This window comes from Montipora capricornis, chromosome 5 (genome assembly GCF_036669925.1).
Source record: "Montipora capricornis isolate CH-2021 chromosome 5, ASM3666992v2, whole genome shotgun sequence".
Lineage (NCBI taxonomy): Eukaryota > Metazoa > Cnidaria > Anthozoa > Scleractinia > Acroporidae > Montipora > Montipora capricornis.
In genome coordinates, this window is record NC_090887.1 from 17,585,221 (window position 1) to 17,602,720 (window position 17,500).

The 17,500-nt window shown below is 40.1% G+C and overlaps 1 protein-coding gene across 3 annotated transcripts in view; it reads left to right on the forward strand.

The window, feature by feature from the left end:
• Window positions 1–2,200: 2,200 nt before the first annotated feature.
• LOC138049722 (alpha-1,6-mannosylglycoprotein 6-beta-N-acetylglucosaminyltransferase A-like) overlaps window positions 2,201–17,500 on the forward strand; it is a 17,726-nt gene continuing 2,426 nt past the window's right edge. Inside the window, exons 1-15 of one of the 3 annotated variants that reach the window (XM_068896129.1) lie at window positions 2,202–2,510; window positions 3,223–3,290; window positions 3,423–3,512; window positions 3,942–4,010; window positions 5,333–5,494; window positions 6,371–6,525; window positions 7,210–7,362; window positions 9,753–9,877; window positions 11,131–11,246; window positions 13,202–13,264; window positions 13,456–13,548; window positions 14,024–14,107; window positions 14,869–14,931; window positions 16,141–16,257; window positions 16,654–16,731. In XM_068896129.1, the coding sequence (XP_068752230.1) occupies window positions 2,306–2,510; window positions 3,223–3,290; window positions 3,423–3,512; window positions 3,942–4,010; window positions 5,333–5,494; window positions 6,371–6,525; window positions 7,210–7,362; window positions 9,753–9,877; window positions 11,131–11,246; window positions 13,202–13,264; window positions 13,456–13,548; window positions 14,024–14,107; window positions 14,869–14,931; window positions 16,141–16,257; window positions 16,654–16,731 (1,641 nt within the window). In that variant the 5' untranslated portion in view covers window positions 2,202–2,305. Of the gene's footprint in view, window positions 2,511–3,222; window positions 3,291–3,422; window positions 3,513–3,941; window positions 4,011–5,332; window positions 5,495–6,370; window positions 6,526–7,209; window positions 7,363–9,752; window positions 9,878–11,130; window positions 11,247–13,201; window positions 13,265–13,455; window positions 13,549–14,023; window positions 14,108–14,868; window positions 14,932–16,140; window positions 16,258–16,653; window positions 16,732–17,500 lie in introns of all 3 variants that reach the window. The other 2 variants (XM_068896130.1, XM_068896131.1) reach the window with 2 other exon arrangements.

The following is a 17,500-nucleotide window of genomic DNA, read 5'->3' on the forward strand; positions in this document are numbered from 1 at the left end:
CAAACATGGCATGCGTGAAAGAAGGGTAGGTTCAAAAGTTCGAACTAGATCAGCCTTAAATTTTCACTTGGATCGAGCACAATACGGTTTTGTAAAACAAAAACTATTCAACGTTTGCTAAAGATTAGGGCCTAGGGTGATTTCTTGAGGCCTTTGTCATTTTTTTCGTTGATTCGAGTGTAAGCAATACGAGTTGATCCAGTCCGACTTCTGTTCTGTACCTTTCGCAGAAAAGAAGAAGAAAAAATAAGTTGGCTCCTTTGCCAAGATTGGTAGATTCAATTTTCCAAAAACGAGGGCAGAGTGGATTATTATTTTGTCCACAGGGCATGTTACGGTATGAGATGATAGATAATCGTTATTAAGAATGCCCACAAATTGTGGTTAAATATTCCCTACTTTATTTTGTAAACACAAAAAAAAACTCGTGAACAGTACAGTAGATTGGTAATAGCAACTCGGCGCTATGCACCTCGTTAGCTATTTACTGTATTTACCATCTCGTATCAATGTGTGCTCATGGAATCAGAGTTAAATATTTATTATCCAACTGTATTAGTTATTGTACAGAAAACGCACGAAACGAGTGCAAAGATTCCACGATATGGACAGTTAGTACTGTACACTTGGTTATTGTGCAGTAGAGAGCTGTTTGCCTTGTTTAGGTACTGACGTTGCCCCGCACTTGATACACCCAAATCTGTGGTTTACAATTCATTTGCTAAAGATTAGTGCCAAAAAGTTGGATTAAAGAGCTTAATTCTAGATGTTTGGTGTGCAGTATCGATGAGCATGTTTACGAGTTGTGCTCTATTTTGACAGTGTCATAATTATACCATGATGGCTAAGCGAACCCTAGAATTTCACTATCCAATGATCTAGTTCTTAATAAAAATTATTATTCTACTCTGCCCTTTTACACAGGAGCAACTGCATGCCAGCCCAATGCCTTAACCTCTGGAAAACACTCGTGTCGTGTTAAATCGGAGGAATTGCATATAAAACCAATTTTAGTGCAAAATCAGCTAAGTACATTTTAAATGCAATAGGAATTCTTGAGTTGGTTTTAATAAATAAAAGGTAGTTCTATGTTTTATTCACTTAAGAGTTACTTTGTTTCTGAGGGTGCTGCAATTTTGGAAAAGAGTCCCTAGGAACTAGACTCTTTCTCTACGTTGCTGGCGACTGAACATAAGTTTACCCCATTGCTAATTTATTCAACCGTATGAATCGATATTAATGAGCAGAGGTTTTTTAAACATTTATTTGCAACTCCAGATGTCGCTTCAACTCGCTCTTATTGCTTCTAATACTTACGGGACACTTTGCGAACTTATGAATTAAAAGACTTTTAAAACGTGTTCACTATTTCTTTGGACATACTATATTGTGAAATGATATATGAAGCTATATGGAATGGATCATATATGAACTGCAGATATGGGATCAAGTGAAGCTATGATACTCACTTGATTTCATATCATCATTTCATCATTGATTCATTCCTCACCCACAAATGACCAGCTCCCAACGTCAGTGGCTCCATAGCTCAGTTGGTTAGACTGTCACACCGGTATCATCGTGAGGTCACGGGGTTTAAACCCCGTTGAAGTCCTGAATTTTCAGGCTTCTGTACGCAATTGCTAAAATTGTTTTCATAACTACGAGGATCATAGCTTCACTTGGTACTGTATTGTACCATGTAAACTACTAAAAGTCCTTTAGTACTATAATATTTCTTTGTTGTTGAGTATTTAATTTACTAGTGTTGTTGGAATGTTAATTTCGGACAGTGATTGATCTTTGATTTATAGATGACATTGGGCGCCTTCCATTCTACAAAAAGTTTCCAATGGAACGGGAATATTCAGAAAACAATTTGCCGGAAACTTGGGTATTCTTGAAGTTCCGGATTCCGCAACAACCAGAAAATCAGAACGGCAAAACAACCCAACTTTTCTTTGATTGGCGAAATAGTTGATCAAAAGCAAACTTTATCCTCAACATAAGTTATGAACATTTGATCAAGCAAAAAATTGTTGAACGAACGTGCCCTGCAACATTGGCAGCCAAACGGTTGAACAATGTTGGCTCGAACAAAATTGGCACTTTTCTGCGATAGTTGGGCCAGGGCTTTATAGGACTCTCGTTAACCTGGCAACTAAAAACACTCTGGGAAAATTCTGCTTTATGGAAATTTAGCGCAGTCTGTGTTGAAAACGTAGGAACAATAACGTTTCCAAAACGATTTCAGCTTGGTTCCTACTAAGTTGAAAAATTTCACTACAATTCAAAGACTTACTTCATGTCGTTTGGTAGTGTTCGTGGTATTTTGTGCATACTTCTCGTTCTAGCGGGAGTGTGGATTCTATTTTTAATAACATCTCAGTTACTTCTGGATATAGAACAAGGGAGAAAGTATTTTGACAGTCTTCGCTTGTCGCAGTCAGACAGCAATGGAAATGAAAGTGCATCTTTGGAAGAGCTCATCTATTCGGAAAAAACCGATGGTGAGTAACACGGTGCGAGAGAATTGTTGTCTATGTACATGCACTGCATCCGTTGCCCTATCCCACTTACGGCTAGCTAAGGAGCCCTAATACATCGTGTAAAGACAAAACATCTATCCTTTGGTTTGCACTATTATTCAGTTACATTTTTGGCGTATTTTTAAGAAGATGTTATCTATGATATACGTCTAATAGACCTCCTTTTTTTATCACAAACCTCGACGTCAAGCTTAATGATAAGAAATTGACATGCGGTTTATTGATTTACGAAAGGTGAAGGAATAGGAAGCATTTCGTTAGAAAAGCCTGACCATTTTGTCCCTAATGTCAGTGGTACGTATTAAAGCTCCGAAACACTCGCTCGTGCACTGGTCAAATTTTGAACAAGGACTTAGGAGAAGGTCGAGTACGACCGTGGACTGGATATTGTGATACCTATCAGTCAAAATTTCTTATACAAGAAAAAAGGTACGTCACTGAGTCCCTAATTTGCTGTGAAAGGTTACTCTTCAAACAAGATCGCATGTGAAAGAGATACGGGAATATTATTTCTTTCAATGTAGTAGGTTTGCAGTCTCGCTTCGTTAAAAGGCGGTTTGGTTTTACGGCTGCTATCTTTTTAACCCCGCAATCCGCAATTCAATCCCAGCCTTGCAAGTAAAGGGAACAAACTAAATTGCTTGAGCCAATGTAATCTCTTGACATGTTGTAGATGAGGATGAGTTGAGCTGTGAAATACCGGAAGACAAATCCTATCCCGATTGCAGGAATAGAGTGGAGGTATCAATGCTTATTACTAAATAGTTACTTGTATCAAGCCCCGCACCAGAATGGAAATTGACCGTCATTTATTTTTTCTGTTCAAGGTCTTTGTGTTTGATTGTCATGCTAAAACTTAGCGGTTACTTTTAGATACTGAGGAACAACTGGGAAAAAAACCCTTGTTACATGGAATATGATGTGGATGGAACAACCTGTTCGCTGATCATATATTTAAGTGAAGTAAGAAATTTGTCTTGTTACTACATCTGCGTAGAACGCGTAATAGGTGGCAGGGGCTGTGGAAGAGGGGGTCGACCAATCAACTGCAAAAATACGACAAGGAGTCTCTCCTCGCTATACGCTGCCAGACCTCCTGGATACTCTCTGGAGTCCTCCTTTGCGGGTTTTGCTCATAGCGAGGCGGTTTCATGCAGGTTTAGGGTTGGGGTTAGTGCCAATAAAAAAAACTCGAGTAATCTGTGTTATTTCTTGGAAATGATGGGGTGATGGCCTCTTTGAATGTACCAAGCTAAGCACACTGGCTCGGATTCCTAGATCTCGCTTCAGTCTAGTATCTTTTGTGGGGGAGCCTGGGTACCTTACTCAAGTCGAAGAGTTAATACTCTCTCTCAAACATGAAAAAGACTCTTATCATCCCTGTGTTCTTAGGTTGAGTCTTGGTGCCCACGGCTCACTTGGAGAAAATACATGAAAAAGAAAAAACGAAGAAGAGAGAAGGTGAAAAAGTAGATTCGCGATTGTTTCATATATATATATATATACAAACGAGCCCCGCCAGGTTCCGGGATGCTTGTGGTCGAAATCGGGTTCCATTTTTGAAAATGTGATCAACCACAAAGTTTTACAATTTCTGAGAATGCACAGAAAGAAGAGTTAATTTTGGAAACCAGAACCTGAACTGTCCGAAAGAATCGCGGAATGCGTGGCATTATTCATATCTCAGATAGTACGGACGCTGTATGACTTGCTGATTTAGCAGGCTGTATTCTCCAGTAAAGCTCAATTGATACAATTTCGTAGTGGGCTTTCTTGCTTGTATCGGTCACTTATGTGAGCTACGGTGGCCGTGGTTTCTCGCACAATTGGGGCTTTTAAATCAAGAGGAAATAAATAAAAAATGAGCGATAAAGTTTGCCTTAGGCAAAGATCGAGATAATTTCATTTTCTGTTATACAGACATTGAGTAACTTCTAAAAGGTATGCCAGCTAGAATAAGCGGTTCTCATACTTTTGTAACAAACAGGTGATTGCCTTTTGCTATTTAACATAAACGCGTTCCTAAAACTCTTTATAAACTCTTTCCTATTTGCATTGGTACGAATAGCGAGTTTCATTCGAATTTCGTAAAACCAAAACCAAAGTAATTAGTTTGGCCAATCAAAAAGGACGGAGACAATTCAGTAACCCAAGCAAAACTCGAACTAATTACACGTAGCCGAAACAAAAAGCGGGAAAATGTGCACGCGCAAGCCACGATTTGTTTTGGCTTCACTTCTGGGCCCGGTTGTTCAAAAGTCGATTAACTTAATTCAGGATTTAGCGTAAATTTTTGTTTCATGTTTTCAACGTTTTGGTGAAAGTTTCCTTTGCTTATTTTTGTTTTTCAAGATTGACTTCTTCTAATTTAACGTTTTACCGAATATCAGCCTTGAACAGCATTTGGGAGTAGAGAATAAAACTCCTTTGTTAATTTTTTAAGCTGAGATTAGCGTTAATCGGCTTTTGAACAACTGGCCCTGATTGGTTGAAAAAATGGCGCGAGAACGTTGAACCAATCACTGAGTGAAGTAATGCAAAACCAAAGCAATTCGCTAATTACTTTTTTCACTCAATTGAAAACCACTAACGAACACCACAGCAACAGCAATAGTAACAACAATCACAAGCTGTACACAGATCACACGGCAGAGAATCCAGCCCTACAGATCTGCGGCATACCAATGGAAGTGACTTCTATCCGTTCCGCCTCCACTGGATAGAATCATTAACTTGTAAGACATGCCTTTCGCTCATTTTTAAACGGATTGTTTTTGTTTTAGGCAGTAATGCGAGAGAAACCAGATAAACTGTTGTCCATGTTGAAATCTATGCCGGGTTTTCAGCCAATCAGATCTAGGATATCAATCATGTGGCATTATTGGCAGGATGGTCTTCATTTTATGCAAACCAAGCATGCTATAGACATGCGCTCAAAAAAGAAGGTATTAGGCGCATAAAACTCCCTCCTCGAGTCCCGCTCTTTACCTCTTCGCTATTGCTCACTTCAGTTTCTGTTTTCTTTCCAATCAGAATTGTACAAAAAATAAACCTTTTTTAAAAGTCGCTAGTCGCTCGTTACCCTGCGTAAATGGCGGGACTGAATTGCGGGACTGTTGACGCGGGAGGCAAATAACGAGCGGGGAAGCCGCACGGAGAATGGAGAGGGTCCCTCCCCATTCACCGCTCGTTATTTGCGTATTCGGCGCCAACAATCCCGCCATCGCCAGGGGGGGGGGGGGGGCCCAGTGCGGCCCAGTGGTCAGGGCGCTTGCCTTGAGTTCCGGGGTTTCTCGGGTTCAAGACATATTGATTTCTGAATATTGCCTTTGAATTTGTTCCTGGTAGTCCCGGACTCAACTTTTCAGCTGCACTTGTGATTATAATTGACTATATATTGGAGGGTAATGATGTAATGTGCTATTTTCTACCCATGTAAACCATGTGCGTTAGCCCTACTAATGGAATTGGGGACACACAAGGACAGAGAAAAACTCTGACCAGGCTGGGAATTGAACCCACTAATTCCATCAGTAGGGCTAACGCTCACATGGTTTACATGGGTAGAAAATAGCACTTCACGTTACCCTTTCATGCATATAAATGTTAGTGACGATCGTATGAGACGAAAAGTGTGTTATTTCTTATTATGACTCATCCAAAAACGCTTAATTCCTTATTGTACTACTGTTGTCCCGATATTTCTATTATTCCCTGCAAGGGTTTTATGCCTGTGTCCTAGATAGGTTGTTGGCTCTGTCGTTCACCTAAATATGTCTGTCCAAATATTTGGATAAAGAATAAACATTTTACCATTGTAGATCTTACTATTTATCGGTTCGTTGATGGATGCAGTTCCCTCAAACCAGTCATCCAAGCTAACAGATGAGTTGCTACAGTGGAGTGATTTGCTTGCCTCTCTCACAATCCTGGGGCACGACGTCTCTGTCAAAACGGATCGTGTAGAACTTTTTAGGTAACCTCACAGTCGAAGTACACTTGATTGTTTGGACGGTTTTCCTGATTATTTAATGATAGTCACTTCAACTTTTAACAAATGCACATACACTTTTCGAGTGCTATTGAATTGCAAATTGTAATTAACAGCGCTCAAGAGCTCGTTCAACATGTGTCCGCGCATTTCGGATCGAAATGGAATTTGGCAGTGTTGGTTTTTTGAGGAGAGGGGAAAACCGGAGTACCCGGAGAAAAACCTCTCGGAGAAAGGAGAGAACCTACAACAAACATAACAACTCAACCTACATATGACGCCGGGACCGGGAATCGAACCCAGGTCATATTGGTGGGAGGCGAGTGCTCTTACCACTGCGCCAGGTTTGTGTGTAAAGACAACGTCTTTTAAAAATCGTTATTGAGGGATAAAAAGCGCAGAACAATAAAATATGTTCTTTTTATATGACTCATCCAAAAAGGTTTAATTCCTTGTACTGCTGTCCAGATATTCCCTGAAAATTATCCTCGAACGGTATTATTTTATTCCCAAGGGTTTTATGCTTTTGTCCGAAATAGGGTGAGCCGTGATCCTCATTGGGTCTGACAGATCTTTCCACGTCTCTCTAAACGTTTAGAAGGAAAAAGGAATAAATCTTGATAAATTGCACCAATGTTCTACTTAAATTTACCGTGCTTCTCGCTGCAGTGTGCTATCCGAAGGAAGTCAGTTGACCCACCGCGGCTGTGAGAAAGAGCATTCCGGATATGATCTAATATACATTGATATCCCAGGCCTTCAACAGTTAGTGACATCAATGCCAGACCGACAAACACGGCTCCTCGTGTGGTATAAGTACAGGTAATCATAAAACACATTTGAATTTTCGTTTCTTTCCTTGTCTCTTAGGAACTCAAAGTCGCTTGAGCAACGAGGTTTGCGTATTCGATAGGTGTTCAAATATATATAACGTTGTTTTATTGCATTTCCTGAGCAATTGTTGTAAAACTTTTTTTTCATATATACAAAGGAGAGTATTAGATTTCCCGAAGAATATAAACGATGGTAAAAATGGCGTTATAGTAAGAGAACTGAGGAATGAATGCCGAATACATCTATAAGTGTGTTTAGTTTCACACTCCAACCAGCGCCCAGTTGCTTTAAGGATGGTCAGCGCTTACCATTGGTTAAGTAGTGTTAAATCAGTCTTGGTTCGTATTGGTTGTCATGATATGAGGGACCTTAAGGAAGGACGACGACGACGGCTACGAGAACGTTGTCTAAAAATATTAGGGAGCTTAAGCACGCGCGTTTCTGAGACGCGGACGGCAACCGGAAGAGGACATTTCTCGTGCCAGGACAGTGGTGTCTCCCCGATTTTTTAACGAATCATCTCTAATGGAGAAAAGATACTTAGCAATGTAAATGTGGTTGTCTGAAGACAAGTTAAAGGGGAAAAGAGCTCACTTCCGGTTGCCGCCCGCGTCTAAAAAACGCGTGTGGTTAAGCTCCCTATTATTTCCCGCTACAGTAATAATTTTGCGATTATTCCAAGTCGCTCGGCTCGGAAAGTGTGAGTCCACATTCCAAGAATGAAATTGATGAGAACGGTGCGGATATTTAGAGAGAAAATTGAAAATTCATCGTCAGGTGCTCTCGTCCTCCACATGACCTCAAATTTGATCATTTCACGTTGTTGTCAAGACGAGAACAGCAAAGAAATGTATCAAAATGTAAAACGCATGTGCAGGGCTTGCAAAGCTATTGTTTTCGCTAATTAAACCTTTTGTTTTGTGGCGTTCTCGTAGCCGTCGTCGTTGTCTTTGCTTAAGCTCCCTCTTTAACAACGGTGAGCGCTAATCAAGCTTCCAGCAGCCTGGGCCAAGTGGACAATCAGACTTCATGGCACGATGCTACTCTGGTTTGAAGAATATCGAATGTACCTTGCAAATCTACGATTTAAGTTTAAGTGTCTCCACATGCAATTGTCTTTATCATCAGGGGTGCTCTGCGGCTGAAACAAGTGTCCTTTTAAACTCACCGGCTCATTAGCGTGCCAAGGTTCCAAATATAGCAGATCTTGATGCTATCGCCTTCGTTTAGATGCCTATTAGAAGTGCAAGAGGGCTCTTGTTTTTGTCTTAGATGATCCCTGACGAAGGCCCGAGTATCAAAACGGCGGGGCTTGAATTGTAACTGTGTTAGCTTTATTCATTATTCATCAACTTAGAGTAGGATCAAACCATGTCTCACATCCTCACTTGTTTACGTTCTCGCCAAACTGTGTTTTGGAACTTTCACATCGTCATTTTGCGCAGAAGAGCAAAGAAATGTACAAAAGCGTAAACGGCACGCGCAGAGCGTGCAAAGCGTGCGAAGCATGCGTAGCGTGCAAAGCATGTAATTTGTGGCGTCAGCGACTGATTATTTTGCGTCTCGTGGTCGTTGCGTTTGTGGTAACAGTTGTTTTAATATTAATGTTCCTGACCAGCCCTATCGATCCTGAAGAAGTCTCCCGTCATTATTTTTATCATTTTCTTGCCTGGTTGACTGTCAAACGCGGGAACGTCCTTTATATTTATTATGGCGCCCTTTTTTTCTATCTCAAGTTGAAGTCAACGGTACGGTCGTGGTTAGCAAAAGGTCAGTTCGATGTGTTTCTTGCCATGCCTTGTTTACATTGGAGTTATTAGAAGGTACGGTTCGGAAATTGAAAACACCTTAACTCTTGGAACAGACCCCAAGAGTCGGTGACTCTTTGACTTCAAAGCAAACTAGTTGCCGCCAGTACTACGCCAACTTCGATAAATCAATATTCAGGCATGGCTACTAGACTTTATGGTCAAATTTCACGGCTCAGTTCTATTTTCTTTGTCTCACAATTCTCAAGGGAGATTTCTAAACAAAATAATATTCAAATTTAACCATAAAGCCTCGTGGTCATGTGTGAATATTGATATATCGAACGTGGCTCATTGGACTGAAGTGTTGCAACAACGAAAAATCCCGTGCGCGGAATGTAAAATATAAAACCACTGAAAAACATCTTGGGTCACAAAGCCAAAAACCCCATTATATACTTAGGCCCGTTTGAAACGTCGAACTTTACATGTGCCAAATCTAATGCAAATGAGAAAAATCTATTGTTTTCGCTCATTTGCATTAGATTCGGCACATGCGAAATGTGACGTTTGAAACGGGCCTTATCTGCACTGAACTAAGTCGTCTTTGTATTTCCTTCATTTTTGCAGCTGTTATCTCCGCGTTTTGACTCCGTTTGGTATGGACGCCGAGTTTAACTACAGAGGCAACTTCGGCGATCAATCCCAAGTGGGGAATTGGAACCTGAATCTCAAACAGTTTCTAGTCAAATATCGTAAGTTACTGATGAACTAAAAAAGCTGCATTAAGGGGGTAGATTCTAAAGAAACTGTGGTGCTGCGTCGGTGGGGAAGTAGTATACAAAAATTTGGTTTTATCAACGGAGTTGATAATGTAAATTGGCCGCCGTACAGAGATTCTAAAAGCTGACGTTTCGAGCGTTAGCCCTTTGTCAGAACGAAAAAAAGCTGCGGCCATGACTCTTTCTTGCTTCGATAGACAGATTGGACTTTTCACAGTGGGGACCTGAAAATAAAAACATATTCTGCTCTCCATTTCATACTTTGCTTTTCGCGCGAAGCAATGGTCAGGGGCACCCAACGTCGATTTTCGGAAAATATCTGTTCGGAAGACGATTTGAGATCTAGAATTTTCGGAACATTTGTTGTAAAATTTCTTGCTTGCCTGCCTTTCCTAGGATTTTCGAACATCTGAAAAATGGTATAATTGCCCATTTTAACGGATTTTTACCCAAAAAGGTCACGTAGAATTTTCGGGAGCCTTTTTTCTGGGTGAAATCTTCCGGAAAGGTAAGTTTTGATCCCTATAGTTTTCGGATCACTAGACTTTTAGCTAGGAAATCCGAACAGATGGAACATTTCTCGGGGATAAAAATATGCCTATATTTACCGTTTAAATACTAAAATACGTTTAACAATGCTATGATTAAGTGGTTTTGAAGTATATTCTAGTTAGGTGCCCCTGGATGGTTGCTTCGTTCTCACCGACAACAATTAATTCCCACCTTTTCCTTGCCTAGAACAACCCTAACCTCTCACATATTAAATAATGTGTTTCGCTGGTATTTGGACTCCCGCCATATCGGACTGAACAGAAGTGTCTGTGGCAAGATAACATGATATCAAAGAGTGTAAATGGGGGACGGAAACGATAGACAAATGTGGTCGTCAGTCTTTCATTAATAGCATATCTGCACATTTAGAGAGAATCATTTATCATTCTTCTACATGATTGGACGATACCCTGGGTATGAAGTCGCGATACCGAAACCCGAAGCCGTCTTGGTGAAAGAAAAACAAAACCTCTCCGTTCGCAATTAACTGCTCCTCGTGAAAGAAAAATAAAACCTCTGGCACCCAGGGTAATTGGACGACAGCTAAATAAACACAATGGATGTTTTAAGTTAATCATCCCCTGCAATGTAAAATAAACCTAATACTTTCCAGAAGCTACTTAACTGGGATTCTGCACATACATACTAATTTTTACTCCATATTTTTTTAACAGCATTGTCAGCGGATAACTCTTTCCTTGGATTCGCGGTAAGAAGTTTACGAAATGAAACATTGCCATCGAAATCTTCCATGACATTTGTCGATGGAGATACAGCGAGGGACTTTAAGGTAAGTGGCGTAAATTCTCCCAGTAATCCGGTTTTCCCCTCTCCTCAAATACCAACATTTGATTTGCGTTAATTTGTTGATTTCAGTTTACAGTGTCCGCCAAATTAGTGCTCCAGCTCCAGAAGGCTAGACACTTAAATAAAGTTTTTTTCCTTTGCTTATACAAGCATAATAATACAGTTGAGCTTTGTGCCCTGTTTGACTGGAGTCAGTTGATATTTTTGATAAAACACGAGTGACGTTTCTCCCGTTTAGAAAACAGTAGCGGCAAGGTCGCATGCATGGCGAACTCGCGTTTATTTGTTAGGTTCATTGGGAACAAATCCCTTCTTCAAATCCAGACACGTTGACCGCAATCTTGTTTTTTTTTTAACTTTGGGATCTTACCGATGGGTACAGAACACTCGAGTTGAGTTCGTTGACCAGCATAGGGTTGGTAGTGATGAACTCGGTCAGGCTTAGAATTTGCGCTGAACGGGATGTAAAGCCCACATTTCCTCGTTCTTGGTGTTAATGATGGCTTTCTTATCATTCAACGTTTTGGGGAAAAGCATTTGATTTGTTTTACTGAGCCGCATTTAAAGTAAGTTGCATGATGTTCTGGTTCTTCTGCTTAAGTTGCTTATCCAACTGCGATGATCTTAATGCCCGAGCAAGAGGCTTCAACATTGGCTTCAACATCCCTTCGATTTTGTTGAACGATGTTGACTGCTGGAGTGGGCAAACGGTTTCACAGGGGGCCCACACAATCGGATGTGTAGCCGATTGTTTTTTTATAGTAAATGTACTGGATTTATCGTTTGCTTCACCTATAGCGATATATCGTTAACTATGTATGTAAATCAATGATAAATAAACGTTGAATTACCTTACCTGTGGTTTATATTCGTCCTTTTACCTCAAAAGCGGTTTTTTGAGCGATTTTGAATGAATTTGAGTTGACTGTTCCATATATAAGAAGGAACAGTCAACGGCAAACTCAAATTCATTCAAAATCGCTCAAAAAACCGCTTTTGAGGTAAAAGGACGAATATAAACCACAGGTAAGGTAATTCAACGTTTATTTATCATTGATTTACATACATAGTTAACGATATATCGCTATAGGTGAAGCAAACGGTAAATCCAGTACATTTACCATAAAATAACAATCGGCTACACATCCGATTGTGTGGGCCCCCTGTGACGGTTTCTACACATCATCAGCATCATTATCAGCATCATGATTTGATTAGAGGCCTTGTATTCAGTCCCAGGCTGCAGCTGCGGTCATTACCATGGATACGTCATTGAGAGACCGATTAGCACGCATGCGCATACCCAACAATGTTGAACGAAGGGTGAAAAACGGCTTCATCTTCATTCAACATCCGCGAAAACAAAAGAAATGTTGAATGGTTTGTTCAAGCAAAGTTTAAACGCTTTTGAACTCATTCAACATCGTTTCAACTTTTATTTCAACGTGTTTGAACATGGTTGAAACGGTGGAGCAAACCGTTTCAACATCGCTGTTCAACAAAATCTTAGTTAGTATGACAAAATCGAACGGACGTTCAAAGAAAATGTTGCCGGAAGCCGTTTGCCCCCGCCTTTACTTTCATTTCATGTCCGTTCCGCAATTAAACTGAAAGATATAACATTTCATATATTCTAAAAAATCACTGCAGTCGTTATATTGTGGTTTTCTGTTTTCATATAGTCTCCGGATACCTGTTTTAACGAACAGGATTTTCCTGCAAAGCTTGTAATTATTTCCTTTGCACAATATCTAGTCTGCGAGCAGGCTCTGTCTTCGCTAGTTTTACCCAGTCCATCGGAGAGCCTGCTCGCAGGCTATGACCTACCCTTACAATCAAATGCACGGTACATGTAGGAGCGGTCCAGACGTTCCTCTAAACTTTAGTTGTTTCAGTATTTTTATTCAATTAACTGTCTGAAAAATTCGTTTCTTCTAGGCGCACAAGCGTTACCTAAAAGCGATTTATAAACAGACGAGGATACACTCTGCACTAAGACTGGTAAGCAATTGTAAGGTCTGAGCCTGGATTGGGGATACCGTGACACTACATTCTGTTACGCTTAATAAAGTGTGTACAGGCTCACTTTGCGTCCGCACATCCTACCTTACTCTACAAGTATTTGCGCAGGTAAGACGCACTCCCAGCTCCTACACATCAACTTTATACCTACAGTTCCAATTTTCATTTAGTCAACAGAAGGATTGAAGGATGATCTAGCTTTCATTGTCAACCATGGGAATATTGAGTTGGACACGGTCAAAGAATTGCTTAGAAAATCGAAGGTAAAGTTCAACTAACTATTGCTGTAAAATTACTATTGCGTTAACGCCCACTTGAATTGGTTCTGATAGGTTCCTAGTTGGCTCGAATCCTCAGTGGTCATTCTTACATAAATCAGCACATTCAGCTGTTTCTCACTCGACAGTCGATGAAATAAACTTCAGAACATAGAGTTTTTGTATTTTTAGGAAGTTTATGGAGCAGAGTGAATTGTACGAGTCCCCGGAAAGCAACTCCAGTTTTCTGTGTGCTCGTCATGCCTTTCAAGTGCATCAAAACTCGATGTATGCCTTGCTATTATAGACAAATGGTTTACGCAAATTGCAAAGAAAGGCTGAAGACGGGTCGAGTTTCATTCCGACATCACCGTGGACAACAAGATTATCCACGTTTGCGCATGTTGAAGTTGACCGCTTAGATTTTCTTGCTATGTTGCAATACAAGTTACCGTAATAATTCTAAGACAACCATTTTAAGTTATTTATAGGTCTGGGATCTCCGCACGAAAAAGCACTTGCCTTAGAAGCGTTAGCACAGGGATGCATCGTCATGAATCCCAAAGTAAGACGATTTTGTTTGTTTTTATTAAGACTTGAAACTTTCGGTTAAGCGTTGGCCTCTCCAAAATATACCAAGTTCTTCAAATGAAAAACACTGTATACAGATGTCGTTAACTTCTAAAAGGAGACAGAAAAGTTGGAACAAGAGAATTTTATATATAAGTTTATGACAAGCGGCAGTAGCCTAAAACATACGAATTTGGTCACACAAGGCATTTTATAGCCCCAGATAATCAATGACTTATTGATCATCAAATACTGACAAATTGTCTGGAGGTAAAAGCGCAAACGAGCCATTCATTATTTGCAAAAATTTAAATGTTCAGAGAGATCATTATTTAAATATTTGTCAAATTGTACGGAGATAACGCACTGCGCTCTCAATAGATATAGTTAGCAGGGGGAGACCCCCAGCGTTGAGGTCTGGTGAGATCAAATATGGACTGATAGCAGAAGCAAGAGGTGCCTTTACAAGCTGACGTCCGATCTCACCCTAGAGAAAGAATTGTAAACCACCGCTATGATGATACTTTGTGATATGTGCGGTATCCTTATAAATCCTAAACCATAACCACAGTACTGATTTCTTGGAGAGATCGATTAGATTGTAGTGCGCTTTGACGGCTGAGGCAAACTTGTACACAATAATAAACATGGACTTACCGACTACCCAAACTATTCCTCAATGTCTTACCCGTACCAGTTTTGGTGTGGGCAAGGTCCGCTATGATACGTTTAATCATGACGTCATTTTTCTTCCAGTTTATTCGTCCAAAAAACCGTTTGAACAACGAAGCTCTAAGGCAACAGCCATCATCAAGGAACGTAAGAGCCAAATTCTTTTGTACGAAACAACGGCCAAAGATAGTTTTATTGGTATTCATGGTCATGCTTGACAAATATATTTTTCCCGAGACCGCAATATCGTCAAGTTGCACTTTTGACTGCTTACATTACTTGCTTTCAGTTAAGGCTTCTTATAATTGAATGAAGTTTCAAAAGTAACTTTGTGCTTGCTTTAGCAAAATTAAGTGTGATCTTCTCGCTGAGCGCCCGGCTTCTTTGTTGTTTGTTTTTCGTATGATTGCTAATTTTATTGTCTCTGTCTATTGTGACTGATTGGCGGGTTGCTTTTGAAACGTCGACGGTGGCGACAAAAAGAACTCCACCTATTTACAGGTTCATAAACAAAAACAAAGGCTTTGCAAGACCAGCATGTGCGTTAATATTTGCAACATTTCTTTTCTGTCCTCTTTAAAACTGAAATAGTGAAATTCTTATAAGAATTGAGCAATACCGAGACAATCATCAGTTCATGGAGAATGTATAAGCACACAACAATACTATTTTTGTTCCGACATTCTCCAAACATTATGCTTTTTATACCAGTTCTGTTCTTGCTTAAATGGTTCATAATTTATTTGTATATGGAATTGCGAAAATAAGCGTCTGTCCTAATGCGTTCCAGCAATCGTGCACGCAAGAGCCAATGAGGTTTTCTTGTCGGGCGGTGTCACTCAATTTAACATTGGGCCGGGAGGACGCAACAGAGATGGCTTATCTTACGCACCTGCTAAAGGTTCCAAATATTGACAGCCAACATATTGGAGGGCTTACTATCGCATGATATTGGATGACATAAGCAAAGTGTATTACAGGAAAGTGAAAGGGTTAGGGTGTAAAATGTTTGCCTAAAAATGTGCTAAAGCAACTTGTATTGTATCCTCCTCACGGATGCATTACGCCTTTCCATCATCTCATGTCTTTGTATAAACTGAGGTGCATGACTTTGTAGAGCCCGCAGACCAGGTCCCAATTGTTCAAAAGGTGGATAACGCTATCCACCGGATAAATCACAATCCATTGGATAACGCAATTGGTTTTGCTATGACTTATCCCGTAGATAACGATTATATCCGGCGGATATAGCGCTATCCATCATTTGGAGAACTTGAACTACTGGTAGTTCTTATCGCTGAAATCAAATCACACCCACTAATATTATTTAAAATTATTTTCTTCATTTTGCTGTAGTTAACTTCTGAACATCCTTACCTAGAGCAATTTGTTGGAAAACCTTTCGTTTATACGGTTGATATCAGGAATAAGGCTGAAGTGATGACGGCAATGAAGGAGATTCTTAAGAAACAGGTCAGAATACCCTCGACCCTCATACCTAGGCCTCTCTTATTAATACGCCACACTAGAGCTAGGCTACATGGATAAATTTGTTGCTAGTATATCATCGTCATCGTCATCATTATCTCCACCGGCAGCATCATCATTATCATCATCATACCAATCTGAAGATCCTTTTGTGGTTAGAACAATAGCGTATTTTGGAATTTTTAATCAGACTTCTAACGAAGGCATACAAGTGGACGCTAAGGTTTTCAAACGTTTTGTCTGCCTCGATAGCACTGAGTATTTTAAACCAGGCTAGACATGATAGACCATGGTTCTGTTTGTGGACATCACTAAAATCGTGTTTCCATTTGGTGGCAAATTTCAATTTTCTATTTTCTGAGGATTTGGTATTTCTTTTAGATATTGAAACCATTTGTTCCATTCGAATTCACTTGCGAAGGAATGTTAGAGCGATTAAATGCTTATATTGAAAATCAGGTTAGTATGTCTGAGTATTTGATATATATCTCGCCATTAGTACATTTTTTTATCTGATTCCCAAGATTCGGCTTATTGAACAAGACAACAATAACACTAGAATTCTTTTGTCTTCAGGCGTTGCAAACATCACAGCCTAACGGCATTAATTAAAGCATTTATCATCCTGTTTAAAGCTACGTGTAAACCGACGCAAGAACTCCTAATATTGTTGGGAGTTGTTGGTCCCGCAGATGTTGGATGTCAAGTTGGTAGTCCTGTGCAAACGGAGACACGCAATGTATAATGGGAAGGATACGACCCGTGAGGCTTTGTAAACACGTGCATCTCCATGGAGTCCATATTGTAATGCGCGTGCGGGACTCCAGCAATGTCGGATGAGTTGTGCTAACGGGTATCACATAATTGTTCTGCTACGCTTCAGTGATCACGAAAAAAAGAAATATTGGGAGTTGTTGGCTCAAAAGTTTGACTAGTTTCAGACTTCGCGCAACAACACGCAACAACATGCAACAGGGTGTGCAAACAGACGCAACAGGTAACACCCAACAATGGTGCGTCTGCTTGAACGGACCCTAAAGCAAAGGGCAAATGAATGTTAACTCTGAAATGTGGCGATTTCCAATTGTCAAAGAAACTTGCTGATTCTTGTTCATTTCTTGCCTACCATCTACAGTTATCGAGAAACTTCTCAGAATAGGGAGGAAAGTTAATTTTCGTGCTTTTTTGACCACGATCAACCTGTCCTTTGCCGTTTCACATAAGCATA